The 19,293-nt window shown below is 41.0% G+C and overlaps 1 protein-coding gene across 1 annotated transcript in view; it reads right to left on the bottom strand.

Annotated features, from left to right (window-relative positions):
- SUSD5 (sushi domain containing 5) overlaps window positions 1-13,757 on the bottom strand; it is a 41,091-nt gene extending 27,334 nt beyond the window's left edge. Inside the window, exons 1-3 of the mRNA XM_019727725.2 lie at window positions 13,522-13,757; window positions 6,467-6,644; window positions 2,209-2,327 (exon numbers count right to left, since the gene is read on the bottom strand). Of these exons, the coding sequence (XP_019583284.2) occupies window positions 2,209-2,327; window positions 6,467-6,644; window positions 13,522-13,612 (388 nt within the window). The 5' untranslated portion in view covers window positions 13,613-13,757. The remainder of the gene's footprint in view (window positions 1-2,208; window positions 2,328-6,466; window positions 6,645-13,521) is intronic.
- Window positions 13,758-19,293: the final 5,536 nt, after the last annotated feature.

Genomic DNA, 19,293 nt, shown 5'->3' with positions numbered 1-19,293 from the left:
ATACTGGAAGGAAAATGGGAAAAGTCTACATTCATAATGAACTTTAGTTCAAAAAAAGAAAACATAGGAGGAAGCTGTCTGAATGTCCCACAGGCTCTGTTTTCCTTCTGGGCTCTTTATAAGGCACATGTCTGCCGTTTTTGGAGTTAGCACACTTCATTGCTTCTGTCTTGCCAAAGAAAAGCAACAGCACGGAGCTAAGCCGGATGAGGCATCATGTGGAAAAAGGCAACTTTTGGAGATGATACTGCCCTGGGGTGTATGCTGAACCAGACCTCATCTACATTCCCGCCATAGGAACCCCAAGGAACCGCCTGTTCTCAGCTTTGCTAAGACACTACGCGTTCCTTCAGCACACAAATTTCCCTGTTGACTGTGCTGTCAACAAAGGCTCCACTGAGGAAAAGCAGCAGCTCCACTGAGCAGGGCGGTGGACAGTGTGTGAGCAGCTTACATGCTCTTTCTAAAGGACAAAAGGCAGAAGAACAGGCACAGAGCTCTCTCTGAGTGACCCCAGGGATCCATCCTGCTTTTCTAGAAAGGCCGAGAGAGAGCAGCCCTCAGCATGCATTCCTGAGTCCCACCTGAGACCTCCTCACAAATCAGGCCCTGTAAGACCAAGACTCCAGTCTTTTCCACGCAGCCCCTCCCCATCAACTTGGGGGTGATGGGAGGCCAGGCTAGGCCCAGACAAATTGCCCTGGGATTCAGGGCTCTTGAACACTTTGTAATGAACCACACACAGTGTTCGCTCTGCTAAAATGGCATCTGTCTTCACATACTCGTACATTCACAGGAGTCGTGAATGTGCTTCACGTGTTGGTTCCCCATGACTCAGATTTGGGTTTTTTTGTTGTTGTTGTTTTGTTTTATGAGGGGTTCTTTTTGCTGTTGTCATTTTTGGAGGAAGGAGTATGTAGAACACTTAATTTTTTTGACATGTTTAATTTTTATATGATTTCAAAGCTATAGAAAGGTTGTAAGAATAAGGAACTCCCATAAAATCCTTTATCTAGATTTGAAACCAATGTGTTTTCATTTTGCCCCATTTGCTTTATCATTCTTCTAGACAGACAGATACAGATACAGAGACATAAAGATATACCATACAAATATATAAATATGTGTACCTATACTGTAATTCTTTTCCGAACCATTTGAGAGTAAGTTGTAGATCTGATGTCCTTTTGTCCCTAAAAACATTGGTATATATTTTCAAGAACAAGGATATTCTCTTACATAACTGCAGCACAGTTACCGAAATCAGGAAAAATTAAGCTTCGATACAATACTATTATCTAATTTATAATTCATATTCAGATTTCATCAATTATGGCTATTTTCTCCTGGGCCAGGATATAATCCAGGATCACAACTTGGATTTCATTGTCAAGTCCTTTTAGTCTATTTTAATCTAGAACAGTTGCTTAGACTGTCTTTGTCTTTCTTACCCTTGACATTTTTTAGAGTACAGATAGGCCAGTCATTTTGTAGGCTCTTTCTCAATTTGAGTTTGGGCTAATACTTTTCTCAGGATTAGGTTCAAGTTACGCATTTTGGGCAGGAATACTATTGACTTGAAGCTGTGTTCCTTTGCACTAGATCAGCAGGCACATTAGATCGGTTCGGCAATAACTCAATTTTGGAGTCACCATCCTGGCTTTGACCTTGGTGCCCTAAAGGATGTGAAAGGATGTTTCCAACTTCTGGCTTCATGCGGCACAATGGTGGGCAAAAAGGGCACACACCTGCATACACACAAGCTGTTTGAAGGCCAGTGAGGTGGAAAGCCAGGCTATCCTGTTAGATGCTGAGAAGTACAAGGCTCAGTCACCTCTATCACGCTAGCCAACAGCCAGCCAACTCTCAGAAGCAAGGCCACCTAACTAGCAGCTGACAGACTTTTCTCATCCCTGATCCGGGAAACTATGGTGACCTACACTGTCTCCAGAGATCCCCTGCACATGGAGTCAAAGTTATCCTCCACCTCTGTCACTGTGGACTTTGCTTCGTAGTTCACCATTGCTTGGTCTGCTTCCCTTCTCTATCCACTTCCCACTGTCCTATTGGCTTTTCTTTGGAAGGACTTCCTGATACACCATGTTCAGTGTATCCTCATCTCCAGGTCTGCTTCTAGAGAGCGCAACCTAAGATGGCCACCCCCATGAGCACATCTTCTAGAACCTTTACAAAGGCTCTGGCACTGACCTTCATCCTTAATACAAAGGGCATTGTATGTACCACCAGGAGCCGGGTTGCTCTCAATTCTCACATCGACAGCTCTCATGATTTGCTGCTCACCACTCCCCTTGCTACATACGGTTGTCCTGAAACAGACAAAGAAGACACTGGGTTAGGAGAACTAAAAATGGGAAAGAACATTCTTTCCTGCTGTCAGTTTGGAATCAGCAGTTTTTTCTGATACAGACGCTTTGGCTGAAAGCATTAGTATAGAAACACTCTCCCCAAAAGTCTAAAATCAGGAAGATATAGATGATGCTTGAGTTGAGGTCATATGTATCAATTCAAGTTTCAGAGGTAATATATTGTCAATCTCTTTTAGTATATGTTTGTTTTTCTTTATTTCATAATATTCTGCTCTTCTCTTTATTAGTTCCCTTCTTTACGAAGGGGTTTGTTTTGCTATTCTTTGTTATATTTCTTGAGATGGATCGTTAGTTCAAGAACCTTCAGCCTTTTTCCTCCTTTAACACAAACATTTAATGCTTTGCATTTCCCTCGAGATATAGCTTTAGTAGCATCCCATGGGTTTGAGTATATTATATTTTTAATATCATTCAGTTCTACTTACATGTTAATTTCCATTATAATCTGTTTTGGTCCCATGATTTACTTAAGGATATCTTTTGTAAACAGCAAATAGTGAATTTTTAAAAATCCATCTTTTCTTTGTTTTTTTTTTTAATTGGAGAGTCTCATCTAGTAAATCACAGATCTCTTTCAATTTAAATCTGCCACCTTCCCTTAGTTCTGCACATTCTTCCTTTTTTATTCTCTTTTCTTTCCCCTATTTTGATTGTTTCAATTCTTCTTCTTCTTCTTTTTTTTTTGTTGTTGTTTGTTGGCATCCTCTGTATCACTATTCTTTCAGTGGTTATCCCAGAAGTTATAACATGCTTCCTAGACTCATTAAAATTTAATATTATTTTTACCCTCTTCCCCAATTACACAACTTAAAATACTATATATTAACATACTTAAAATACTTCCTGACTTATACACCATTTTTTAGTGTTTAGTATTTACTGCTTTATGTAATTACAAAATTTGAATTTATGTCCCCCCCATTTACTTTTTCCATTTTCATCCTTTTTTGCATCTCTAGCCTTCCACCGGCAATTATTTTCCTCCTGCCTGATGAGCATCCCTTAGTGTTTCTTTTAGTGCAGGTTTGATATAATAATTTTCTCACCTTGTGTCTGTCTGGAAATGTCTTTATTTTATCTTTATCCTTGGAAGATATTTTCATTGGGTGTAGTATAGAATTCTAGGTTGGCAGTAATTTTTTTCAGCACTTTGAAGTTATCGTTCAATTGTCTTTGGGCTTTCATTGTCGGTTTATTGTTGCTTTTTTGAAGGTACTCTTTCTTTTCTTTCTTATTACCTTTGATATTTTTTTCTTCATATTTGACTCTGATTAGTTTGAACATGATGTGCCAAGTTGTGAATTTCTTTTTATTTGTCCTACTTTTGCTCTGTAGGGCTTCTTGAATCTGTGCCTGGATGTTTTCTTCAGTTGTGGATAAGTCTCATATTGCTTTTACTGCATCTTCCTTCTCTTTTCCTTTTGGAATTCCAGTCACATGTGTCTTCTTTGCCTTTTACCCTTTCTTCTATACGTTTCATCCTTCATCCTTTTTTCTTCTGTTCTTTATTCTGAATTTCTTCCTCTGAAGTATTTTCCAGTTCACTAATTTTCTCCTTGGCTCTTTTTATTAGGTTGGTGCAAAAGTAATTGCAGTTTTTGCAATTATTTTTAAACTTCTAAACCGCAATTACTTTTGCACTAACCTAATAATCAGCTGTTAGATCTATCCATTAAATTCTTAATTTCAGTTATTGTATTTTTCATTTCTGGAGTTTCCATTTGGTTATTATAGCTTTCCATCTTCTGCCAAAATTCTCCTTGCCTCTTGTATCTTTGAACAATATAAAGAGTTAAAGTCTGCATCTACCAATGCTAATATCTAGAGTTTCTATTTGCTATTTTTATTCTTGTTGCCTTGACTCCTCATGTGACTGGTTATTTTATATCATGTGACAAATCCTATATTTGCTAAAATTATTTGTGGAAATCAATTGCTTAGAATAATGCTATCTCCTTCAAGATATGATTTTTACAATCAGTTCTGCTAGCTATATAGAGCCCTGGAACTCCAGTATCATCTCAATCCAAATTCATGGTTTCAGAGGATTTGAAGCTATGCTGCAGCTCCTTTGAGAGCCTGTGTCCTCGCAGTTTACTCTTACTCTTGGGGTATAGCCCTGCAATGTCCCAACCCAAAGCGAAAGGACTTCCCAGACCTACACATAACCTGAATTCAAATTTTTGTCTTTCTAGTTCTACAAGGCTATCTAAATTGCTAATCAGCTTTTCTGCCACCGTTTATGGAATCTGCAAAGGCTCCCAGGAGATAAGTGGCCCCACCATTCTAGACCTCCATCTTCCTATGAATTTATGTATATACTCAAAGTAAATTCATGGAGATACAGATCATATCTATTATATGCCTACTATGTCATCAATTGTGAGATGCACTGTATATTTAATAACTGGTTTTTGGTAGGAAGGGAGGATGGCAGTGATGGAAAGACTCCCAGTGAAATAAATGGACATACCAATGGTTAGATACTTCTTGGTTCCAGTAACATTAAAATGGAAAACCTATTTTTAACATATCATGTAGTAAATATATAAAGCAAGTATGTTTTCTTTATAAAGAAATATCATCTTAGCAATGTAGAGATCCACTAAGATGTCTTAACACTTCATAGCAAACCCAGTGATGGATCTTTCCAATGACTCAGTCCTGAGTTGTAATGCCTGGAAGACCTAAGCCTGGCTCCAAACTGGCTCTTCAGAATCTCTGAATACCCTGGTTGTCTGTTGCAGTGATGGTAATAGAGTTATGAAAAATATCCATACTTGACTACATTATGGAAACATGCATGCACAGGACATATTTTGTCTATTTAGGAAGCTGGATGTGAAAATATAAGGCAGAGAGGGTCACAGTTCCAGATTCACTGAAAAGCTTTGGATGTAGCCTCAGTTATCCTCATTATTCAATTGCTGCTTCACATGTGGCACATTTGGAGATATGAGTCAGCATGGTTGTGTGTGTTTTCTATGGCCATCTGCCAGGCAGACATCTTCAGGATGATTATCAACCAAAGTATTCTTGGAGACCGTTTTGCTCTTTCATATTCCTGTGGTGCAAAGGAGAAAGTGGAATGGCTCCTGCTTTCTCTGAATATGACTAAAGAAGAAATTAGCAGCACTAATGGGAAGTTTTCTCCTAGCTGGCCACAAGATTTACTTCTCCACAAGGATTCCGTGGGTCAAGAACTCAGACGGGGCACAACTGAAATGGCTTGTGTCTTCTCTATAATGTCTAAAGCCTGAACTGGGGAGACTTATAGGCTGGTGACAACTCAACAGGTGAGGGCTAGAACCACCTGGAGGCATCTTCACTTACATTTCTAGCAGTTAATTCTGTCTATTGGCCAGAACATCGGTTGGGGCTATTGGTGAGAGCACCTACATGGGGCATCTCCATGTCGCCTGGGCTTCCTCATAGTATAGCCATCTCAGGATAGTTAGACTTCTTACAGGGCATCTCAAAGTGAGTGTCCCCAGAAATCCAGGCATGAATTTCTCTGACCTAATCTCAGAAGTCACATAGTATCACTTCCACTGTGTTCTAGTGGTTGAGGGAATGCTATGCTATGCCTGATTCAAAGGGAGGGGACATAGACCTCACTTCTCTATGGGAGCAAAATGAAAGAATTTGTGAGCATATTTCAAAACCTCCATACCATCTTCCTACTCATGTGCACGCGGGTGCATGTCCACAGAGAAAAGCAAATAAAGAATATATACCAAACAATTAAGAGTCATTACCTCTGAAGTAGGGAAGAAGAGAGAAACTCACTTTGTACTTTATATGTATCTGTATTATTTGAAATTTTCACAAGCATGTATTATTTTTGTAGCTTAAAAAGGAAATTCAAAATAACAAAGTAAGGGGGAAAAAACTGTGACAGAACTCCAGAAAAATGTTTTTGTATGAGAACTCAAAACAAGAATCCACAGGAAGCCACTGCCCACTGCATTTTGCCTATCTTGGTGCCTCAATCAGACAATTATTGAGCTCCCAAATGAGCCCTGGTGGGGCAGTTGGATGAGTTGGAAGAACAGCCTTCCATAGCTTGCCTGACTTACCCCAGGGTGCCATCCGCCAGCCAGCCCGTGGTGCACACCGGGAAGGTACAATCCTGGACCACTCTCCGCAACTCCTCTGCAGACACCAGGTGAGCACCTCTGCTCTTGCAGGAAAGCCGAGCCGCCTCCAGTTCAAGGCCTTGAGAGCCATTGTGAGACTCCAGCACAAAAAGCTTCCCTGTGTGGGGACAAGCATGGGCACAGGCTGACTCCAGGGTCCACGGGAATTTAATCTCAGTAAACTCACCCTCTGGTAGACGCCTGTCCTACTTGCCTAAAGACCTGAGTGTAGCAACTACCTCATGGTACTCATCCTTTGGACCAGGTGATGACAATCACACTGGGGTTTTAATACATTTTTTGCTCTTGTCTTTTAAAAAAGAATAATAAAAGGGGCCAGCCTGGTAGCTCAGGCGCTTAGAGCTCCATGCTCCTAACTCCGAAGGCTGCCGGTTAGATTCCCACATGGGCCAGTGGGCTCTCAACCACAAGGTTGTCGGTTCAACTCCTCTAGTCCCGCAAGGGATGGTGGGCTCTGCCCCCTGCAACTAAGATTGAACATGGCACCTTGAGCTGAGCTGCCTCCCGAATGGCTCAGTTGGTTGGAGCGCAGGTTCTCAACCACAAGGTTGCCAGGTCTATTCCTTGACTCCCGCAAGGGATGGTGGGCAGCACCCCCTGCAACTAAAATTGAACACGGCACCTTGAGCTGAGCTGCCGCTGAGCTCCCGGATGGCTCAGTTGTTTGGAGCACGTCCTCTCAACCACAAGGTTGCTGGTTCGACTCCCGCAAGGGAGTGCCCCCTGCAACTAGAAAACGGCAACTGGACCTGGAGCTGAGCTGCGCCCGCCACAACTAAGACTGAAAGGACAACAACTTGAAGCTGAATGGCACCCTCCACAACTAAGATTGAAAGGACAACAACTTGACTTGGAAAAAAAGGCCTGGAAGTACACACTGTTCCCCAATAAAGTCCTGTTCCCCTTCCCCAATAAAATCTTAAAAAAAAAAAAAAAAAGAAGAAGAATAAAGAATTAACCATCTGCGCTGGCATGTTTATCTGAATAAGCCCTTCGAATGTTTCTTTTAAAAAGGTGTTTTTTACAAACACCATGTTGCAAAGCTCCGTGTCCTAGGTTCCCCTCAGTTGGGTCCCTTGCCCAAAGCACTGATGGAGGGCTTAGCTCTGCCTTCCTTCTCCTGCCCCAGTCCTGGAGTGACCGAATTCACAGGTTGCTTCTCTCCTCTCTGTCTCATGACATTATCAGGCCTTTCCCCACAAGGAGTTCACTTCATTTCTCCTCAATGGGAAAAGATAGCAGCGGCCATGTCTGGTTCTCCGTGTCTTCCAGCAGCACATCAATACATGGTCAACAGTAGCCCTCAAAACACATGTGGTAGATGGGTAGGGTAAGAACGTGAATTCAGGCAGAGGTGGAAGCTGAGGCTGAAAGCAAAAGAGAGCTTTAGGCAAGAAATCTATGGTTCAGAAGGGAGCATGGTCCCAAAGAGCCTACTGGAAGGATAAAGCAATGCTTTGGGTGGCCCTGTCAAGTTTAAGGCAAAGGCAAGAGAGAAAAAAACACAGTATGAGACACATTTCATTTCCATCTGTCAGCAAAATTATCAAACTATATGGATTTTATGAGAATAAGACACTTAACGGTCATCGAATGCAAAGTTGCTATAATAAACATAATCCCCCAGCTTTAGAACCAGATGTTATAATAGAAATGTAAAATTTTTTCCACAGTAAATATGTCTGTATGTCCCTTAGGCTTGGTGGAAATGTGCAGTAAACAACCTGAATAACAATACTTGATGGCCCTGCCTGGAGAAGTAAACATGCAGAAGCTGAAAGAGAACTGAAAACACAGGTTTATATAAAAACTTCTACTTGAATGTTCATAGCAGCATTATTTATAATAAATAATAGGTTTATAATTGTAACATTGTATTTATAATAGCCAAAACATAGACTCAACCCAAGGACCATCAATTGATAAGTAGATCAATAAAATATGGTATATCCATACAATGGAATACTATTTGACAATAAAACAAAATGAATGATACATGCTACAAATTGATGAACCTTGCAAACAGTATACTAAGTGAAAGAAGCCTACATACTTTGTGATTCCATTTACATGAAATGTCCAAAACAGGCAAATTCATAGAGACAGAAAACAGGTAAGCAGTTGCCTAGGGCTTGGGGGGCTGTGGAGAAATGAGGAGTGAATGCTAATGGATACAGGGTTTATTCTGGGGTAATAAAAGTGTTCTAAAATTGTGTGTGGTGATTCATAACTCTTTGAGTAAACTGAAAACCATTGAGTTACACACTTTAAATGGGTGAATTGTATGGTATATGAATTCTATTTCAATAAAGCTGTTATTTAAAAAGGCATTGCTAGAGAAGAGCAGGTTCTCTTATGATGATAATGATTTGATGAGTAATATAAAAGAATTTTAAACACAAATAAATAACAACTCTCGACTATAAAAAGGCAGTATTAATAAAACTACAAGGAGAAATTAAAAAATCCACAATGCTTATGAAGATTTTAACTACTATCCTCCTTAGCAATTGCTAAAACAGAAAAAAGTCGGAAAGGATACAGAAGACTTTAAGCAACAAAATTAACACACATGACATAGGACAAATGCACAGCACTGCAAACTATAGAATACACATTCATTTTAGGCACACACAGGACATTTGTAAAGTTGATCAAACACCAAGCTATAAGACAAATCTAAAAAAATTTCAAAAGACTCAAATCATACAAAGTATGTTTTTAAAACCACAGTACAACCTAAAATCACTTGTTTTATTTATCAAACACTTACATAGTGTTTATTATGGGACAGGTGCTGTTCAAATTGCTTTGCAAATATTCATTAAATTAATCCTTATAACAACTCTATTATATAGGTGTTAGTAGTATTATCCCCATTTTACAATGAAAGTTAAGTTTTAATGAGTTGTCCAAGATCATACATCTGGTATACAAAACCAGGCAGTTTGGTTCCATGCCAGTGATCCTAACCACTGTGTCACATTGCCTCTCAATAACAGAGTAATAACTAGGAAATTCTCTTGTGCATGGAAATTACAAAATATACTTCTATTATAAATGAACTATTAGTTCAAAGAAGAAACCACAATTAAAATACAACATTTTTATTTAAGTGATAAAACCTATGGAGAAACAAAAGTAGTATTTAAGGGAAATTTATTGCCTCAACTGCTCATATTGCAAAAGAACAATGGTTGATAATCAGTGATCTAAGTTTTTATCTCAAAAACATGGGGAAAAAAACCCGACATAAAATTAAAGCTTCTAAAGAAATAGAAAGAAAGAAATACTAAAGATAGTGCAGAAAGCAATGGAACGGAAAGCAGATATGTACAATAGAGAAAATAAAGACAAAAGTTGCTTCTTTCTAAAGAATGATAAAATTGATAAACCCCTAACAAGATTGATGAAGACAAAAAGAAAGAAAATACAAATTATCAGTGTCACGAATGAAAGGAGACATTACTACAGATCCCATGGACAATGAAAAGATATGAGATTATTATGTGATATATGCTAGTACATTTGACAATTTAAATGAAATGGACAAGTTTCTTAAAAAAACAAACAGCAAAACAGACACAAAATGAATAAGAAAATCTGAATATTCCTTTATCTACTAAAGAAATTAAATTCATCATTTAAAATCTTATTTAAAAAAACTCCAAACACGTGTGACCTCACTACCAAACACTAAAAAACAATGCTCATCTTACAGAAACCTTTTCAGAGAATAGAAGAAGGGAACAACTTTCAAATTTATTTTAGGAACCATCATAACCCTGATGCCAATTCCTGACAAAAATATTACAAGAAATGAAAATTACAGGGCAATAAGAGTCAAGATGGCAGATTAGTCACAAACTTTTAAAAATGATTTGGATTTTGAAGGTGATTACAAAGAGAAATTTCAAAAATGAAGAAAAAAAAGAAAGAAAATTACAGGCCAGCATATTTCATGAACATAAACTCAATAATCGTAAAATCTATTTCCCTCACTCCAGGCTCAGTTCTAAGTCATCTCCTCTCACGGTAAAACATTTTCCTAGGATTCCACCCACACGCAAGTGACTCACATCATTTTTCTCTTCAGTCCAGACCCTTTCCATTCACCCATCCATCTCTCCTACCCGACCCTCTCTCACCTGGAAAACTAAGACCACATCATATGTGGTCTTTGTATATCAAATCTTGCTCTGGTCCCATCCACTCTCCCTACATAACAATCAGGGTGATCTTTTCAAAATGCAAATCTGATCAGTCCCTCTACTATTGGAAATAATTCAATGGCTTCTTTTCCTTTTTTGGATTAAAGCAAAACTTGGCCTATGAGGCCACACATCATTGTACTCACACCAATTTTCCTAGCATCATCTTGAACCACTTCCACCTCGGATTCTTGGCTCCAGCCACTCTTTCTCTTATCACATGTCCCATATTTTCTCTATCACTCACAGTCTCTTTGCACATGCTATCTTTACTCACTCTTTCTTCCCCCTCATTGCCCAGTTAATTCTTACTCAACTTTCAGATTCTCCTACACCAACTCAAAATCTCCTAGTGTATGTCCTTATAGCACTTCTGTCTTTTAATCTTATCACGTATGAAAATTGCAATTGCACATTTCAGTCATATAATTCTTTGCTTAATGACTCTCTCCCATTGGATTTTAAGCTTCCTGAGAGCAAGAAGCTGTTTCTCCTCACCATTCTATCCTCCACAGCAAGGACAGTACCTAACATATAGTAAATATTCAATAAATTGCCTGTTGAATTAGTGAATCTTTTCCTGTAATCATTACCCAAACACAGCTAATTTGCATTCAGTTAATGTGAAGATGTTTCAGTTACAAAAGTATTTTAAAAGTACAGTGGCAGGTCTCTTTTATGTATGAGATGCATATCAAATCAGTCAAATGTAAACAAAATGTTTTTCATTTGAATTGTTCTCATTGAATTATTTTTAATAACTCCATGGAGTTTTTAATAACTCCAACTTTCTCTTCAATGTCTGTAATGCATCACAGTTTAGCTTAACATTCCTTCTTCTTCCATCACTGTAGAACACAATTAAATATGGAAAGTGGTGGTAGTTAAGCATATATTTAGTAAAGAAAAGGACCCTTTCATACTATAGGTTACAATTTTTCAATGGCTCTATTATAAAAGTTGGAACTTAGCAAATGGAGTTTCTTGAAAGCAAGTGTACCTATAATTCTTCATTGGGAAAGATGGGAGAAGGAAAGAAATTAGGGAGAAATGGGGGCATTTCTGGCAAGCAGTAACAAGAAAACATGCTCTGGTGCTGTCGTTACTTTCTCTTTGTCCTTGCCTTCAATTTTCTATGACCCACATCCGATCAGGTAGGCACACATTATTGACCCATATCCATCTGGCACTGCACTTACGCAGTTATAATGGGGTGAAACTCTAAAGCCTCGTGGATTGTGGAGATTTTTCTTTAAAAGGAATTAAAATTGGTACAGTAGTATACGTTGTTCAAAAGTAAATACTAACTCCAATGTGTTCTACTTGCAGTCTTTAAAATCAGCTTTAAAATTTTCATGACGCAATGTCAGGCAAAACAAACAAACAAACAAACTACAAGAATTAACACGGTTTGACTGCTAAGAGGTATGGGATTTCTTTTTGGGTAATAGTAATTTTTAGGAATTAGAAGTGGTGATGCCTGCACAACATAATGAATATACTAAAACCCACTGAATTGTACCTTTTAAAATGGTAAGTTTTACGTGAATTATATCTCCATTTAAAAATTGACAGTGATTACCAGGAGCCTTCAAATTTAAAAATGTTTTCTAACCATCTCTCTGAGGATATAGAGAATTAACACATTCATACTTAATTAGGAGCAGAGAGTTCTTGAAGCTGGCACGTAGGACAAAGAACACCAAAAATTCTAAGATAATATCTGGAGGTTTTTCTTGCTTTCCCTAACCACCATGCTTATTTTTGTCGAGTCTTCTAGTTTCATACAATATTGTTTGCTAAATAGCAATGACATTTAAAAATATACAAAGCATCCTAAATCCGCTGAGAGTTTTTCTCCTTCATCAACCTAATTCTTCTCAAGCTTGGATTTACTAGAAACCCCTCATGGATGTGAGAACTGCTGGCTTCTTTTCTTTCCGATCCTCCTGAGCCAACTCAACCAGGTCTTGTTCCGAAATCAAAATACAGCTTAATTCGCTTTTCTAAATTGGACTGATATAAAGCTGTGATCCTGTTCTTTTAGGGGTAGTACTGAAAGCTGAATTCAGGTTCAAAAAACAAACAAACAAACAAACAAACAAGTGGGGTCAATGTTCTGAACCTGCAATAATCTGATCCTGACACTTATTTCTCTAGCCTCACGTCTAAGGACATCCTTACTTTATACTCTCAGCTCCAGCCGGCTGTCTAGCATTTATCCCATTTCCCCAGCCACTCCCAGCACAGGGCCTTCGCACGTGCTGTTATTTCCCCCTCTACCCAGGACACTCTCCTCTCCGCTTTGCCTGGTGGAATCCCACTCATCTTTCAGACTTCCCTGGACCAACCCAAAATACCGACAGTCTTCTAATCACTGGCCTTGCCGTCAGGGGCACGTTGAATAGACATGGAAAATTATATTTTTGCAGAGGAAGTTGTAGGGCACTGCAGACTTAATTTCATTTGAAAGACTTGTCATGGAGATCTTGGGAAAGCTAACGGCGGGACTGCAGGACCAATGCTCAGGCTGCTCCGGTGCGTGAAGGAAGGGGCCCAGGTGGGGCGTTCGGGCGAGCTGAGACTCGCTGGGCCGGGAGAGGGACGCAGGGTCGCTGGACCGCTGTTCACCTCGTTCCTTCCCAGGCTTGCGGTTTTCCGGGCTCGTTCAAAGGAGCACCCTTAGCGAGCTTCGGTTTCCCTGCCCAGACCCCACGCGCCACCCGGTCCCCGCCGCCTCCCAGGCACTCCGCGGGCACTCACCATCCGCCCGCACCAAGAGGCGCCGCAAACCGAGTAGGAGCAGCGCCGCCGTCCAGAGCCGGGTGCGGGCTCTGGGTCCCTCGGCAGCCATTGTCCGGGCGTCCACGGGCTGGCGAGCTCGAGTGAGGGCACTGGCTGCGATCCGGGCTGCCTGGGCCACTGCCCAGCTTGCGCCACTCGGCTTTGCGCGCTGCGCTCTGCTCGCGCGTCGCAGGCTTCGCGCCCGGCACGCCGAGAGGGAGGAGCGCGGACAGCCCCGGGGGCTGGGGACGCCGTTGCCGCCGCGCTGGGGTACTTAACTCCCCGGGGTCTGGTCGGTGACGCCGGGGAGGCGGCTGTAATCCGGCTCCGCCTTCGTGCTGGGCACCTGGAGGCCTCAGTGCCAAAAGAGGCTGCGCCGGACAGCGAGCTCCCAGGGCGCCGCTGGAGAGGAGGGTGAGGGCGCGGGGAGGCCCGGAGAGCAGAGAACCCGCTCCGGGAGACCTCCGCCGGCCTGGGGCACCCTCGAAGAAAGGGTGACGCCGTCTAACAGGCCGAGCCACTCCGCGAGGACCGTTACAAAACGGATGCCTAACTCTGTCCTCTGCTTTTTGACTTTCCAGCTGGCGCCCTCCTACAGAAGAGGAACATTTTTATGAAAAAGAAGAATCAGACTTGCCAACCGCACTCTAAGGCGTGAAACGCACGGAATAGCGAGACTCCTCTTCTCTAAAATCGTAGCTTGAAAGTCACTCAGATAGGGGCATCTTCGGGACGCTTCCTTACCAACTTTTCCAGGTACGCTGTAACATTTCTGAAACGGTGTGGTTGACACCTTTATCACACCTCCCAAATCAGGGCTGCTTGACTTGGGTAGGGCCCGATATTCGGATTCTTTCAGTCTGGGCTGGGAGTCTACATTCTAAGTAAGTGTCCCACTGAATTCTGCTGCAGGGGGTCCCTGCCATGAACAGATTCCTTCTTCCAGCTCACCCCCGTCCTGTCTCCCAGCATTAGCACCGTTTGGTGAAAGATGCAAGATTTGCATTCCTCGTAGGTAGAGTAATAAATATCAGTACTGTTGTAACAGGACACTGGTGGCACTCTACGGTTTACAATCCCTTTTATCTCCATGTACTGATCAACAAATATTTATTGAGCACCCACAGTGTGCCTGCCCTGTTCTAGACCCTGAATGAGGCTACAGTCTGTCCAAAAAATGCTCACACTTAAATAATAACAGATACTTAAGGAAGATTGAAGAAGTGATGGGTGCTAAAAGAAACAGATGATTGTCTCCATGACAGTGAACTAGGACACAGACATTGAAAGATTATCTACTTTCTTTTTAAGGTAAGAACTGAGATTTGAACCCACATCTGATTTTCTACAGGTGTCACTTTTCAGCTCATAATTTTTGAAGTGTACTGAAAAGCAGTCTCCTCCCCTTGTCAAATACAAGGCTATTACTAGTGATTAATTCCTTGGTGAAATAAAACCTTACTTTTAAAATACAAACACTCTAGGATGTTAAATGCATGAGGACTGACACATTCACATGTAAGTGTAAGTGAATTTGCTTTGCTACTTCTCTTCTGACAGCTAGCTGGTAACCTAAGGAGTGAGATTTTGCATGTCTGGTTTGGTCAGGACCGTTTAAAGCCTGATTATTGCTGAGAATGGAGGGGAGGGGCCACAAGGCAGCTGCAGGAGCTACTGACTCACTCAGGAGCTGTGCCTACTAACGATATTGGAAGCACGTTGGATTTACTACCTAACCCTAATGACATTTTAAAGTTTGTGTTTATTCAGATCTGTCTTGGCCTGTCCTAATTTGGGGAGATGGCATGCTCTAAAGGTTTAATTGGTACAACTGCTTTAGAAAACTGTTTGACTGTCTCATATAAACATATACCTCCCCTATCATGCAGAACTCCCCTCCTAAGTGTATATCCAAAAGAAATGAAAACGTATGTCCACTAAAAGATTTGCCCATAGCAGCTGTATTTACAATAATTAAAAATCGAGCTTTATTTGCCATAATTAAAAACTGGAAGCAACCCAAATGTCATCAACAGATGAATAGAAAAGCAAACTGTCTTATTTACACAACAGAATCCTATTCAACAATAAGAGGAATGAACTACTGATACACTGAATAATGTGGGTGAATCCCTAAAATATGCGGAGAGAAAGAGCCTCATACGAAAGTGTTGACACTGTATGATGACATTGACCGTGAAGTTCAATAAGGGGCAAAATTAATCTGTGATAAAAGCAATCAATACAGTGGTTGACTTTGAAGGGGGTAAGAACACAAAGGAACTTCTGATCTAATGGGAATGTTCTGTATCTTGATGAGGGTGGTGGTCACATGAGTCTATATATTTGTCAAACCTCACTAAACCGTACACTTAAAATCTGTGCATTTCGTTGAATGTTGTTTATACCTTAATGACAAATATTTCAAGAAAAATAAGTTCAGTCCTTGCCCTGAAGAATAAATAGGTTTACTAGAAGAGAGTTTAATAAAAGGACCACATACAGAGATGATGGCAAAACGGATAAAGAATGGTAAATCTTTCGGGACTACCAACAGCAGAAAGTTACCACTTTGAGGCCTGAAGGTGTGAGGGGAGGATGAGGTGTTACTGAAACCCAGCAAGAACTGTGGTGATGAGAGAGGCTGCTGGAAAGGAGTGGTAACCATAGGTACAGGAACAAAATCGCTGCCACTAGTCTGGTAGGGAGGGAGTGGGAAAGAAATACCCAAATGCCTCTCTCTCCTTCTATCCTTCAAATTCTTCCTGATGCCTCCTATTGTCCTTTTGGCTGAACCATTTGACAGCTGGAGGGCAAAGGAGCACAGGTGCCATAGTCCTTAGAGGTTATCTACCCAGGGTGCCTAGTCTAGTTGCGCAGAGAAGGGTGGAGAGTGGATCTGGAAAGGCAACTGGAAAACAACCAGCACCGTCCATCTATTCTTTTCTTTCGTCTGGATGAAAATAATTAAAACGGGAAACACAAAGTTGTATCAGTTTCTATATGATATGGGAATATGCCAATTCAATCAAATTCTTACTTGGAGCTGAACTGTAATATTAACCACCATCAGAGGTTATTTTCCCAGGAGTGCTGTTTCACATAAAGAGAAAAGGGGAGAAGTAAACAATTATCATAACATATAGATGCTATAGTCCTCACTTCTCTAACTGGTCATGAGGCCTTATCTGTTGATGCTTGATTGCAGTGTTCCTCTTCCACTCTCTGAGCACCTTACCTGCATGATTGTCTCTTTAACTGGTGGGAGGAACCCAAACATTCATTCCTAACTGAGCACCTGTCTTTATTAGTTTGCCATGGTTTTTCATTGACTATTTTTACTGGGCATGGGAGTTTCTTGGGATCTAGACATAGTCACACATGCCCCCATTATGTAGCAGCAACCTAATTTCCCTTTGGTCATCAGGATCAATGCAGCCAGTAAAGTGGCCTTCTCTGTGGAGAGCAATCTGAGCTTCCAATTTACTGGCACATGCCTGTGTGTTTGTTGGTGGAAGTATTTCTCCCTTGCACGCCCAAACGTCCCAATTCACCCTTCCAAAGGTTGTGGGGATGGTATGCAAACCTTTGTAGGTGGGCTACTATGTGTAATGAAAGGGAGGTCACTCCCACTTACACTCTTTAGTTCTTAGACAGTATTCTGTCTATAAGAGAAATGACACCATATATTGGCTACTGGTTTAAGGTGTATACTGTATCATGGGTGAGTGCCCTAACCTCTCAGGGTGTTTGTCCCCACCTAGTACACTGTGACCTCACCATTCTATCAGATCACCTGCTTCTGGGTAATGGGGGCATATCATAAAACTTATGGGCATGAGTCCATTGCCCTACTGCTTTTGCTGCAAATCTTAAAACTGAGTATACGAAGTCCGACAATTAAGTTTGCAAACTTATCCTAGAAAAAGTGCTGCATATCTCATTGCTGCATATCACTACGGTCACCTTCCAAGTACTCCCCTTGGGAAGCTATGCACTGACTCCAGCATCTAGCCCACCCTTCAAAGCAATGTTGGAACTCTTTTTCTGGAATGGCCATCAGAGCTGTCGTCGTATTACACTTGATGTCCTGAATGTCATCAAAATGTCTTCCTTTCAATATTTCCTTTATCTTCAGGTAAAGAAAGAAGTCATTGGGGGCCAGATCAGGTGAGTAGGGAGGGTGTTCCAGTACAGTTATTTGTTTACTGGCTAAAAACTCCCCCACAGACAGTGCCGTGTAAGCTGGTGCATTGTCATGATGCAAGAGCCATGAATTGTTGGTGAAAAGTTCAGGTCGTCTAACTTTTTCATGCAGCCTTTTCAGCACTTCCAAATAGTCAACTTGGTTAGCTGTTTGTCCAGTTGGTACAAATTCATAAGGAATAACCCCTCTAACATCAAAAATCAGTCCTCACTTCTCAAACCGGCCACAAGGCCTTATCTGATAATCGTTGATTGCAGCATTCCTCTTCCACTCTCTGGGCACTTTGGCCTGTGTGATTGTCTCTTTTTAAGGGTGGGAGGGACCCAAACTTGTGGGAGGGAACAGCATTGCAACAAGTTCGTGAACTTAATTGTCAGGCCTCGTAATAGTCCCTCCCTCCCTTATGCAAGGTTGCCAGGTCCATGGTTTCAGTTACCTGCGGTCAACTGCGTTCCAAAAATATTAAATGGAAAATTCCGGAAATAAACGATTTATAAGTTTTAAATTGAGTGCCGTTCTGAGTAGCATGAAGAAATCTTGCACCGTTCTGCAATGTCCTGCCCTGGGACGTGAATCATCCCTTTGCCCAGAGTATCTGCGCAGTATACACTCCCTGCCTCTTAGTCATTTAGTAGCTATCAGATTGACTGTTGCAGTATCGCAGTGCTTGTGTTCAAGATTTTACTTAATAGTGGCCTCTGAGCACAAGAGTAGTGACGATGGCAATTCGGATATGCCACAGAGAAGCCATAAAGTGCTTCCTTTAAGTGAAAATGTATGTATGTATAGGACAAAACACAGTACATGTAGTATATATAGAGGGTTCAGTACTATTTGTGGTTTCAGGCATCCACTAGGGGTCTTGGAAAGTATCCCCTGAGAATAAGGGGGGACTACTGTATTAGATGTCCATATTCTTAACAGTACTTCTGGCCCTCTGCCATTTTGTTCTCTCCTCCACTCTCCATTTTTTGCAACTCTCTCCCACCCCCAAATTCATCCCCTTTTCCGTTCCCCTCCTCCCCTAGCTCCCATACATACAAACACACCACTGATAAATATTCCATGGTGATTACCTTTGTAAATGACAAATGGAGCAAGCTTAGACTGAGAGACCCATTATTGGTATTCAAAGTGTTTTGCTTTGGTTAGGATATTTCAGAGTTCATGCATTCGAAACGGTGTCTGACTATGCTCAAATCACTGGATAGCCCACAGAGCACTGTTCACTGTCCAACTTGGTCTCTGAGTTGTAGGGAAAGTTGGTTTCCTGTCTAAAATCTGACCAAGAATTCTAATAGCCTGGATCATTAAATAGGATCTCTTGGTATAATCAATAATGATTTTAAAATTTAGTTAGTCTAGCTGGCTCATTTATATCTTGTTATATCAGATTTCTCCTGAGCAAATAGAGTGAGAAGGATTAATATTGATCATAGGTTTTTTTTAGTGAAGTAATGGATAGTGATTGTCGTAAACTTAACGTATTACTCTGGTACTGGAAATTTACTTCACAATGTTATATGTGCACTAACAAGTAATTA

Source organism: Rhinolophus sinicus, linkage group LG10, assembly GCF_036562045.2.
Source record: "Rhinolophus sinicus isolate RSC01 linkage group LG10, ASM3656204v1, whole genome shotgun sequence".
Lineage (NCBI taxonomy): Eukaryota > Metazoa > Chordata > Mammalia > Chiroptera > Rhinolophidae > Rhinolophus > Rhinolophus sinicus.
This window is presented reverse-complemented; position numbering and strand designations above follow the sequence as displayed.